The 13,153-nt window shown below is 38.2% G+C and overlaps 1 protein-coding gene across 3 annotated transcripts in view; it reads left to right on the forward strand.

Annotated features, from left to right (window-relative positions):
• The first annotated feature begins 303 nt into the window (after positions 1–303).
• The window catches only part of ocrl (OCRL inositol polyphosphate-5-phosphatase), a 53,138-nt gene continuing 40,288 nt past the window's right edge, over positions 304–13,153 (forward strand). For all 3 annotated transcript variants that reach the window (XM_033030555.1, XM_033030558.1, XM_033030557.1), the window contains exons 1-2: positions 304–454; positions 6,674–6,753. In XM_033030555.1, the coding sequence (XP_032886446.1) occupies positions 404–454; positions 6,674–6,753 (131 nt within the window). In that variant the 5' untranslated portion in view covers positions 304–403. The remainder of the gene's footprint in view (positions 455–6,673; positions 6,754–13,153) is intronic.

A 13,153-nucleotide genomic window follows, 5' to 3' on the forward strand; every position in this document is an offset into this window, starting at 1 on the left:
ATCATATTGAATGGCGGTGCAGGCTCGTAGGGCTGAATGGCCTACTCCTGCACCTATTGTCTATGTTTCTATGTGTTGCCGGGGGGGCGGGGCCGCGTTGCAATCAACGGGGGCGGGGCTATGTTTCTGTCGCGCTCCTGTGAAAGGGGCGGGATTATTATAAATGGGCGGGGCTGTGATGCCGGGGTTACGTTGCCGTCAAAGGGGGCGGGGCTGCGCTGCGCTAAGAGGCTACGTTGCCGGGGGCGGGGCAAGGCAACGTAATGCTCGTTGCGTAGCGTAGCGCTGCGGTGGGCGGGGCGTCCTCGCGTGACGTCGGGCCGAGCGATGGTGGCGCCGAGGTGAAGGTAGGGCGCTGTACAGCAGCAGCAGCAGTTCAACAGTGAATCGTGCTATCGCCTCCATGGACAATACGGCAGAGAGCGCGAAGGGCGTCGCTGAGAAGTCTACGATAATATCCTTTTAACCCGGAGACAGGAGACAAACTGACAAGCGGGTGTAGGTAGGATGGGGCTGGGATCCTGGCAACCGAGAATCACAGCACCACACCCGGGGCAGAGGATGGACCGGTTAGTCCGCTGGCTAAAGTCCGGCCCGGCCCGGCCCGGCCAGGGATCTCCTGCCGCTCGACTGCGCGGAGCCCCGAACAGGCCCTAGACCTACACCGTTGTCACTTGCCCCCCATTCCCCGCCTTGTGAGACGTGCCGAGATGGTCTCATCTTGTTGCTCTTGGTCTGTTTTTTGTTCTCTGCTTGTTTAAGCAACATCTAGATTTGTTGGAACGACTTATTGCAAGTTTATCATTACAGGGAATGCTAAGTTTGCACATTATGTAAGAAACATTTGTTTTAAACGGGTGTTTTATTTCAGTTGGAGTCTACCCTTTTCAGGGAGTTGATGTGAATTGACTTGATGTTGATTAACTTGTGTTGATTGTAATAACATGCATGTATCAATCTGCCCAAGGTGAAACATATTTCCTAGCTCGATTTCTAAACACGTATATAACTAAATTGTGCTGTTTACATCAATGTGAATTTGCATACTATGTACAAGACAAATGCGCTGGATTCCACTCCTGTCACAATTATTTACTATAAGGGGTAGATCAGCTCCGTTGTCGCACAAGATGACAATTCATTATGCGAGCCCAAATAGCCCATTGATCCGTATCAGTTAGAACGAGTCTTCGCTTGATGTTAGCATGTATGTTTGGATATAGTGGAAAGGGAACATAATTGGGATTCCCTTCGCGTTCTTTTTCCGTCCTTATCACAATAACAAAAGTGTTGAGACCAATTATACTCTTCTAACTACTGTGTCACCTTGGAGCTGATAACATGAATGGTACATGTTTGCTACTGGGGAGAGATATGGATAAGAAATCCGGGACAGGAGTTTATGCATTCCATTTTAATGTAATTTTGTCAATATGTTCAGATCAAAGATTTCTAAGTAATTCTGATATTTAAGATTTTGTTATACAGTTCTTGCAGGGGTAAACTGCATGTGAATATTTTAAAGATAAACATTAGGCTTTGAAACCATTCCATTTTACAAATTAAATATTGGAAATGTATTAAATGCTTTTGAAACAAAACATTTTTGCACTCAAGCAAAATTGTTTCCATTACTCAAGGTGCAAATGAGTTGTTATGTAGCTGCCATGTATTTCACAGCTTTTGTACACTTGTGCATTCCCCATAAAATTACAAGGGGCATCATTATACGAGGCAGAAAACCACAGAAGGAACTGTGTAAGTGAGTAAACTGGAGTGACGTTTATCAATCAGTGTCATTGTCAGTGTCATTGAAAATGGTTTCATATCAGTAGATCGCATTATGATCTCCCATTGTTTCTTGGATGTTCGAACTTTTTGTAGATGTTTTGTTTGCTTTGGTATTGGTTGCGCAGTGTTATAGCTGCTCTTAACCACATGTCCTTAAATGCTGCAAAGTTATTTGAAAGTCAAGAAACTTCCCTGTTGTATTAAATGCAGATGGAGTAAATCATGCAGATGTTAGAAATCTGAAACACACGTTGGAAAATACTCAATGGGTCAAATGGAAGAGAAAGTATTGATCCCCAAACTTGACATAAGCATACACACAAGAATAGGAGTACTCTGTCATTACAACGGTAGACGCATTTTTTCAGCCTTGTCTTGTCCCAAGAATCAATTCTTCCAAACTTGTCTACTTTATCTTCCTTTGACCAGTACCATCCAACATACATTTGAACTGGTCTGATGTCCTTCGCCACAACACAAACATCACCCATCCTTTTTCTCCAGAGATGCTGCCTGTCCCACTTAGTTACTCCAAAACCTTGTGCCTATCTACCATTACAGGTGTTGCTTCTAGTTCTTTGGGAAGCCATAGAAAAATGCCTCTGCTTTCTGTAAGGACTCTATTCATTTCTTCTAGTTTCTCCACCATCATATCTGCTCAATGGAACGTTCAATGCTTTTTAAGATGTCTGAGTTTTCCTTTGCAATGTATTCATAAATTCTAGGACCAGAATTACGCCATTTGACCAATCAAGTCTACTCCGCCATTCAATCATAGCTGATCTATCTCTCCCTCTCAACCTCATTCTCGTGCCTTCTCCCCATAACCCCTGACACTCTCACTAATCTTTACTAATCAATAATCTGTCAATCTCCACCTTCCCCCTGCAATAGTTCCCAAGGAATAATAATAGAATTCTCCTTGTTCTCAACATCCACTGGGAATATGTGTATCATAAGCATCAAACTGTTCATAAATTCTGCCACCTCCATTGGGATTCCACCAGCAGGAACATCTTCCTCTTCCCTCTTAGAGCATTGCAAAGAGACCATTACTTCTACTACTTGATTTATTATTCATCTCTAACAACCATTTCCTGTGCAGAAAGATGCAACACATGTTGTAGTCATTTGCACTACTACCAATTTAGTGTTTTACCTTTACTAATCAAGAACCTGTCAATCTCCAGCTTCCACCTGCAATAGTTCCCCCTGCAATCTCCAGCTTCCCCCTGCAATCTCCAGCTTCCCCCTGCAATCTCCAGCTTCCCCTGCAGTCACGGTGGTGCAGCGGTAGAGTTGCTGCCTTACAGCGAAAACAGCGCCGGAGACCCGGGTTCGATCCTGATTATGGGTGCTGTCTGTACGGAGTTTGTACGTTCTCCCTGTGACCTGCACGGGTTTTCTCAGAGATCTTCGGTTTCCTCCCACATTCCAAAGACATACAGGTTAATTGGCTTGGTAAATGTAAAAATTGTCCCTAGTGGGTGTAGGATGGTGTTACTGTGCGGGGATTGCTGGTGGGCGTGGGCCGAAGGGCCGTTTTCCGTGCTGTATCTCTCAAACTAAACCTTCGATTCTCTTAAAATATGAAGAAATTATTTGGGTGACTACTTTGCCAAGCACCTCAGTTTAGTGTGCAAAGGAAAATCGTCATCTGTCACTTTAATTCTCTATCCCATAGCAGTTGGAGTGGATAAGAATGGAGAAAGAGGAGTGCTATCCGTACGATATAGGAACGATCTTGCTCTCACCGATAAAATTGAATAGTATACTATATAAGAAGAATCCAATTATTCACAATACAATAAGAATTTGGAAACAAATAAAAGTATCCTTGAAATTAAATAATCTATCAGTACTAACCCCACTATTGAACAACCCCGCATTCAAACCATCTCTCATCGACAAAACATATCAACAATGGGATAGACTGGGGATTAGGAAAGTAGGAGATATGTATGAATTGGGGAAACTGTTATCATTTCAACATTTAAAATTAAAATTTAAACTGAAGGATAATCAATATTTTAAATATATACAGATATGTGACTTTATGAAGATATACACATAGATTTCAAACTATATTTTTAGACCCTTTAGAAGAAGCAATGAATATTAAGGCTGATTCACAAAAACTAATATCATACTTTTATAATAATATATTAAATAGAGAATTACCCTCAACAGAAGCACTAAGAGAAGATTGGGAACATGAGCTAATGATAAAGATCTCGAAGGATAGATGGGAAAAGTATCTGATGAACACACATAATTGTTCCATTAATGCAAGACATATAATTTGATTCAATTCAAGTTATTACATAGACTATATTATTCAAAAACGAGGTTGAATAAATTTTACCCTAACGTCTCTCCCAGATGCGATAAATGTTTGTTTCAAAACGCTAATATAACACATTCATTTGTAGGATGTACAAAGTTGAATAAATTTTGGAGCTATATATTTGATATATTTACAAAGCTTTTCAAGTCAAGAATAGAACCTAAAACGGAATGGATTATATTTGGAATAATAGTAGAAGATATCAATTTAAATAAAGACCAAAACTTTTTTTTAATTATGGGTTAATAATTGGAAAGAAATTGATACTTACATTTTGGAAAAATACCGCTATACCAACTGTTAAAATGTGGATTAGGAATATGATGGACATAGCACGCCTTGAAGAAATGGGACTCCGATTAATAGATAAATATGACCAATTCTTAAGGAGTTTGTCTCCTTTCATCGACTTTTTGGATTCATGTGATGCAGCGGTACCGTAAGATTGCTGATTTCAGTTCATGCCGTGGATAGATCTACATCTCCGAATAAAGATTTGAAAATTTCTCTTTTAAGTGGCCTTCTCTCCTATTTCTACTTTCCACTTTTTCTTTTTTTTATATACACACTTCACGTTTTTCTATTCTCTACCATCTATTTTTCCCCTTTCCATTGTTTTCTTTTTCTTGTCTTGTTTACTTCCTTTTCAAAACATAAAACTAGAGGTTGTACATAGAGTGGATTACGGTATGACATAGTTGGCACCTAAAATTAGGTTCCACTGTATTGTTTTGTACTGTATTAACTTCTAATAAAATAAACAAAACAAAACAAAATTAAAAAATTCTCTATCCCACTCTCACTCTGACAGATCTTCGGACGCCTTGATCTCCTACACTGGTCAAACGATACCTGATAGAAGATTGAATAGACAGGAATTAATTTAGCAACACTTTTCCCCACAGAAATGGCTGTATTTTTCTGTCACAATTCGTTCTCTCATAATTTGTCTCTGACTGCCAATTTAAAAAATAATTGCCATTTTGACAACTTGAGTCTCCATCTTATCACAGATATTGCCTCTGTTCTCTTTATTCCTTTATCTCTAAAAATATGCTTGTTCTCTCACTTTTCCAGTGCTGGTGAGTCTTTAGCCTTTCCCACCATAGAACATAGAAAAGGACAGCAGGAACAGGCCCTTTGGCCCACAATGTGCTGAACATGCTGCCAAAATGAACTAACCTGCACATGATCAATTCCCTGCACATCGCTGTGCCTTTCTTAAAAACTTCTTAACCAGCACTATTGCATCTGCCTCAACCAGTGCGTTCTAGGCACCCACGACCCTCTGTGGGAGAGAAACCTGCCCAGTATATCTCCTTTAATCTTTGCCCCTCATTCCAAAGCTATGCTCAGTAATCCTTGACATTGTCACCCTGAGGAAAAGATTCTATCTACCCTATCTATGCCTCTTTTTTTATACTTTTACTTCTCCCCTTAATCTTCGCGTAACCCCCTAATCCAGACAACATTGTGGCAAACCACTTCTGCACCTTCTCAAAAGCCTTTACATCCTTCTTGTAGTGAGGCGAGTAGAACTGCGCACACACACACACACACTAAATATGGTTGGCTAGAGTCTTATATTCCTTTCACACCCTACATACCCTGTAAAGTCTGCATAAAGTAAGACTACAAACTAAAAATCCAGTCAGACCACTGTGCACTGTTACAATTTTCAGGCGCACACAAATTAGTATTACTGTCTATACAAGTATCAGATATACTTTCACTGCTTAATATATGATAAAGTTGATTTAAAGTTACAACTATATTGTTAGTGATTCTGTATCCATTGTCAGTCTCCATTTAATTGAGATAAGAAATCGATAAGAGGATGTACTGGAAAGGCAAGCAGCACTTAGTCATTGATCAAGTGGGAAAAATCCAAATTTGCTTTGAGAATAAGGGGCAAAATTGCAGAAGTGATGACCGTGATATTCCAAACATCTATATAATCTTGTATGGTGTCTTTGAGAAGTGGAAAATTGATCAAACATCACACAAGCAAACTTGTTGGAATAAACCTAGTAACCACACCAGCCAGTTTGGTGAGGAAAGTTCTACAAACAGTAATTGGGATGGAGTTAACAGTTACTTGGACAAGTGTGGATTGATTAGAAAAGCTAGCATTGATTTGTTGCAAATAATGTCTGTAAACTTGCAGGCCAATATCCTTAATGTTCATTCGTATGTGTGGGTTGTACTGAAGTTGGGTAAGCTGAGGAGGACTTGCACCACTACTTTATATATATCAATAATTTGGAATTAGGTATGAAGAGTATAATTTCCATCATTGCAGATGATGGAAACCATGGAGATCTTTAAAAATCTAAATAGAACATATATAATAGACCGGTAACTAAAATGAACAGTCACTGTAGTCTTGGGGTATTTGTTGGTGGGGGAGTGCAATTATAAACGGGTGAACCCTTCATTCAAAAGGTTGTTAATCAAGGATTGTTCCCCAATTACGAACATTTATGTCAGTGTTTATGTTTACCTTTGTCATCTTGTTCCTTAACAATTTGAAAAGCTGTCAAAGGCTCTGAATTAAAAGATGGACAGAAAGTGCCAATAGTCTTGTACCTGAATGAAAACAACGGTGACTATAAGTAAGTATTGCGTGCTTTTACTTGATTTTGTGTGTTTGCTGAAACATTGACATTTGTTTTGTTTGCACCTTTCAACAGAAGCATCTTCTGCTGAGATGTGATTATAAAGAGAAATTTATTTTCAGCAGTGAGTTTAACATTTGGAGTTGGTGTTTGAATCCTATTGTCACTGAAATTTCTATTTTAATTCCTTTCAAGCAAGGGATGTGACATTGGTCTCTTTTAAAGCATTCAGATCAGGTAGACTGGATTCTACTTGCACTGGCATTGTTGGAAAGTCAGCAAAGTGTAACAAACTGCCCCCAATAGGGCGGGCTGTATGTTTATTAAGGGGATTTGGCACGTTCCATAAACCATGATAGACTAAAGGCTGCGTAAGGAGGACATTTGACTGTAGCTGCTAGCGTGAGATAAAATTTAACTGATTGTATGCCACAAAATAATTGTCTCAATAGTGGTCTATCTGCAGTTATGTGTTACTTTTCGTATTGCACTTATTTCCTTTTAGTCATATCTAACATTTTGTTAATTGAAAGCATTTATTTTTGCACAATAATGGTTTTATAACACACTATGTGGCCAATAGAATATTAGTGATTTAAGGATTTATACTACATGCAAAAGGAAAAAGTTAATTTTGGTTATACAGTAATAAAGTTGCGTAAAAACAAATTGTACTTCAAATTGACAAATGCTGAGTTTTATTGTTAGCCTGATTGTAACACCATTGTCTCATAAATGTATTATTCACCTTTGGGGACATCGATAGTGTTGGCAAAGCCAGCATTTATTTCACTTCCCTAATTATCCCAAGGTGAGCCATCTTGCTGACACTCCACAATGCTGTTGGATGAGGAGTTCCAGGATTTGGATGTTCAAAGGTTCAAAGGTTCTTTATTTGTCACATACACCAATTGGTGTAGTGAAATGCGGATTGCCACTGCAGCACATTAAAAAGAATATAACATAACAATAATAAAGAAATTTAAACATAAAAACATCCCCCCACAATGTTTCCCATTATGAGAGAAGGCACAAAGTCCAGTCCCCATCCCCATGTTGAATGTGAAGTATTGTGTCCAATTCTAGACTTCACATTCAACAAAGAATGTCCTAATCTTGTGGGAGGTGCAGTGGAGACTTAATCTTGACATTAACGTATTAGAAACCTCAGTGCAGTCATATCACAGTACAATCCAGAATGGCTAAACTTTCCACATCTCATTCTTCTTATTTCCAGTTGGCATTTAGTCTTTTTGTAGAATTGCACTCGTCTCCTTGGTATCAATGTGGTAATAAGTACAAATCAAACATATTCTCCAAGCAAGAGAACCAAACGTCACTGTGTCCCACATTCAATTCAATTCAACTTTATTGTCATTGCACAAATACAAGTATAGGTACAATGAAATGCAGTTTAGCGTCTGGTCATAGTCATAGTGCAAGATAGTAGAAGTAAAAATAAAAATACAAAGTTGGCATACAATAAAGTAAAAAAAATAAAAAAAATACTGGTTAACAATGTGTGGATTGTGGATGAATTAAAACTGTATACAAGTGGGAGAGTCTAAGGATGGCTAGCGTCGGGACTCCGAGTTCAGCAGTGTAATGGTGTTGTTGAAAAAGCTGTTCCTCAGCCTGCTTGTGCGAGACCTGAGGCTCCTGTACCGCCTCCCTGATGGGAGGAGGGCAGACAGTCCATGGTTAGGGTAAGAGGGGTCCTTGATGATTTTCCCGGCCCGTCTCAGACACCGTTTTTGGTGGAGGGCATCCATGGCACGGAGCGGGGCACCGATGATGTGCTGAGCGGTTTTCACCACCCGTTGCAGTGCCTTCCTGTCAGCTGCGGTGCAGCTGCTGTACCATACCGTGAAGCAGGTGGTCAGGATGCTTTCGATGGTACAGCGGCAAAAGTTGGACAGGATCTGGGGGGACAGGTGAGCTTCCTTGAGCCTCCTCAGGAAGTAAAGGCACTGCTGCGCCTTTTTGATCAATTAGGTCTTGTCAATTAAATCTTGGCTACATTTGTACTGCATTAACCCTCCCCCATAATAGAGGCTAATATATGTGACATATTAATTGCTCACCTGCCTACTTCCTGGTCTAATGAACCGCAGAACAAAATCCATCCATTCACCAACATTTGATAGTTGCAAACCATTTAAATTACCATTCAAAGTGTATAATCTCAGATTACTTGCAGTTTGGTTTCCCATTTAGTTTTATAATCAATGCATTACATACTTTTCATGTAAATCATTAATTTAGATTGTAAATGGAAGAGGAAGCAGGGTTGATGCCAATGGCAACAGCACAACAGGCCATCAATCCAGCTTTTTGTCCTTTAGCTAATCCTCTGACTATATTCACGCTGGGCTGTATTATCAAGCTCTAATTGTACGTGGCAATCGTTTGCATAATATCAATTGTCCTTTGAAAATTCACATATACCATATTCACTTATTTTGCCTTCAACTACCTTGTTATTTACATCTGCAGAAAACCTATGAAATTTATTAAATAGTCTTGCCTTCGAGAAACCAAGTTAGCTTTGCCCAATTATGTAGTGTGGTTATTTTTTAATGCTGTATTACCATCCTTATTAAAGGATTGCAACTTTTCTCAACAATAAATGTCATGTTAAATAGCCCATCGGTCTATTTTTTCCCTCTCTGTAATACATTTACTTCCCTTCAGAATCGGCAGTGTTTTGGAATATTATTACTAATACATGGTTTGTTTTTCTCTCTCCGAATACTGAGATAAAATTCAGTCATGTTACGGTTACTTTTTGCAACATGCTTTCTTCAGATTGTTACAGTACAAATGTAATTCATTATGGTTTGTTTCTTTAATTTACTTCTACAACATTGAAGACTAATTGCATTTTACAAATTAATCATCACTTGAGCTGTTCTTCTAGTTACAATATGAAAATTGAAGGCTTACGATGACCATTAAGTAATTTGGCCAATAGTTTTTTCTGTTCGTTCCAGTTTAGATAATATGATTTTCAAATAATAATTGACCTTGCTGTAAGGAAAAAAGTTAAGATGAACTATATTTAATGCAGGACAAAATTCAGCAAGTGGTGGCAATCTGAAATAAAAACAGAAAATAGAGATCTGTGATGTTTCCAGTTTACATCTTTCTTTGGAAATGGTAAAAGTTAAAAATAAAACAATTCTTCAATTGCAGCAAGAATTAAAAGAAAATATTAGAGATTGAAGGGTACAATATCTGGTAGGAAAGCTTAAATGAAGGAACAAATTAAATTGAATATACAAAAGGAGATGTGTATCTGGAGGCAGGGGTTATGTGCGTGTGAAGGTGAGTGTTGTCTGAATAACTGAATGTGAAATTTGATTGTAGATTGGATGGTTACCTGAAGAATTCATTGTTGAATTGTGATGGCGATGATGTAGAAACTGAGAGCAGGAGTAAGCCACTGGGCACCTCAGGCCTGCTGTGCCATTTACTAAAGTCTTGGCTGATCTGATTTTAATCTTAACTCCACATTCCCAACCACCTGCAGCTGTCTTTTATCCCATTCAGTAGCTACGTACCACTGTTTTTAAAATATTTGTGGATTCTATTTCCACCATCATCTGAGGAAGTGAATTCCAAAGGCTCCAAACCTTCTGAGAGAAGATTTCACCTTGCATGTCTAAATTCAGGTAGATACAAACCTAGCCTATACAAGCTTCTCTCCCATTTCAGACATGAGTCTACCAAATCTCCTCTGAGCTGCTTCCAACACATCAATTTATGCTTAAATAAAGAGATCCTTGCTTTACCGAGTACTCCAGATGTGGTTTTATCGATTCCCTATATAAATGAAGCATAAACCTTCTGTCTTTTGATTTAAATTAAAAAATATTCTGCTAGCTTTCCTAATAGCTCGCTCTACTTGAAAATGAGCACTTTGTGAAACATGAAGGCTCATATACACGCATCTCAGTGTTCTGCAATCTCTTCCCATCTGGATAATGTGCTTTTTTCATTCTTCCTCCCAAAATGGGCAATTAAAGATGTTCAGATTTCACTTCATATATCACATCTTTGCCTATTTACTTAATCTGTCTTCATCGGCATTAGATGAGATATTATAACCTGTTAGACAAGGGTGGACAGAAAGTGGAGGCTTTGGAGACGCTGCAAAAGAGTTACACCAGGATGTTGCCTGGACTGGAGAGTGTCAACGAGAAGGAGAGGTTGAACAAACGTTGACTATATTTTTCTGGAGCCTCAGATGGGATTGGGTAGATTGGCATCATTGTGTGTGGATGAGCTGCGCTGCACTGTTCTATATATTGTATTTTATGGTTGCACAAGGAGGTGCCACGAGAAGAGGATTGGGTATTGGTGCAGAGTGAACGGGACCATCACAATGTCTGGACTAGGCTGCCAAGGTGCATTTCTAGTATTTTGTTTTGTTTAGATTGTTTAATGTGTACACTGTTACTGATGTTACAGTAGTTTACTAAAGACAAACAAAGGAACTTAAAATATTTTTTTAAACTCTGCAATTTGCATTTAAATTGTGGAATAGCTATCTGGATTGCTTTGGATTACAAATTATTAGCAATAGTAGATTACTTCAGATTTTCCAAAATTGACTGATTTTTTTTCATCTTGGTTTTATACTCAATTGAAAACATTGAAGGGAAGATTTGATCTGAATGTAATACTTGCACTGATGATGATATATTATTGAGTATCATTTAATTTCTTTCCCAACTCTGTAGATAAGTGTATTTCATTTCAAACATTTTAAATTTCTAATATTAAGTTTTTGGTAGTTTTCCATTCTGTTTTCATGTACTAATTTCATAAATTATATTAATGTCACCTAGAATATGCAAATAGTTCATTGTCAAGATTATAAACTGCTGTCCTCCAATCAACTAACTTGTATGAAGTGATTATAATAAAATACTTATAGGCCTACCAGCATTAATTAGTAGCTATGTAACACAAAATGGCTTCTGCCTGCCATGATATTTCAGAAGTCGGCAGTAAAATATTGAAAACAGAATAAAGCTGATTTGTGGTGCATTTTTGCTAGGATTCTGAGGAGTGTTTTTTGTAACCTGAGCCATTTCTCAAATAAATTTAGGAAGTCTCAGTAGAGTTCCTCATCAATGTATCATAGCAAGAAAGTTTTGTTTTTAACATAGTATAGGCAAAGATTGCCTGGATGAGGAATTTGTAGTGCTTTGGGAATTTTCTTAGAATGGCAAGTTCTCAAGTCAAGAATGCAACAAGATTTAAGAGACCTGGTATTGCATAATTTGTTAGGATTAATTAATGACCACATTGTGGGAACTAAAGCTGCTTTGGAGGAAGAGAAGAATTAATTTGTGTCTGATCTTTTAAACCTGTAGCTGAGTATGAAAGCATTCAAATAGAACTAGAAATAACCTGACAAGTAAGGTTAAAGGATTGGTGATGCGAGGCTGACCGTTAGGGGAATCCTTCAGAATACACAGAGTAGTCATGCACCAATCAGACATAAAATAATGGCGACTCTTTCGGCGACTGCCAGGGACTAATTTTAATGGAATTCACCTACAATATTAACTACGACAACAAAAATTGTCGCCACTGTCGCTGAAAAATTTTCAACATGGTGAAAATTTTGTGGCACTCGCCTGTAGTCGCCCAAAAAATCGCCTAAGTGGGACTGGCCCATTACTGTAATAAGTGGGAGTTTTGAGAAGTAAAATGGGAGTCCCTCTGAGACTGTTGGCTCAGTCTAAATACAACAAGGCAGAATGGCTGTTCAGAAAGATTATACAGAATATTAACAGAGAAATCGCAACTAAAAATTTAAAAGGAAGGAATATTGAGCACGACAAAGTTGGACAAATGTAAAAACAGATGGTTAGAATCACGAAATATATTTTTTAAATATTGAAATTCAGCGTTGGTCCTTAGAAAACATGTTTAGTAAATTAATATCGAAAAATAATGGGATGATAAATGAATGAAACATGTATTTTTACATTAATGTTCACTGCAGAGAATACAAATGACATCCCAGATGTAGATATAATTTAGGAATTGGAAAAAGGAATTAAGAAAACTGTTGGTCGAACTCGTGGTCTAATGTACCTGGGTCCTGATAAAACATTGAGTTCTTGAGACAAACACACCGTGGGTCTTACAATACCTGGTTTGTGCAGAGATGCCATTAATTAATGGTCACAGTGAAAGCTACCCTAGAAAGAGAAGAATGAGTTCAAGTTTGGTAGTATTGTAAATGCAAGTCTAGTGTGATGGTTAATATGTTGATTCGAATTTTCTAAAATTATCTTGATTTGTGGAAGGTTCCATTCGATTGAAAAATAGCAAATGTAACGAGTTGAAAAAGGAGGGAGATTAAAAAGGAGGCAGC

The sequence above is a fragment of the Amblyraja radiata genome, chromosome 12 (genome assembly GCF_010909765.2).
Source record: "Amblyraja radiata isolate CabotCenter1 chromosome 12, sAmbRad1.1.pri, whole genome shotgun sequence".
Classification (NCBI taxonomy): Eukaryota; Metazoa; Chordata; class Chondrichthyes; order Rajiformes; family Rajidae; genus Amblyraja; species Amblyraja radiata.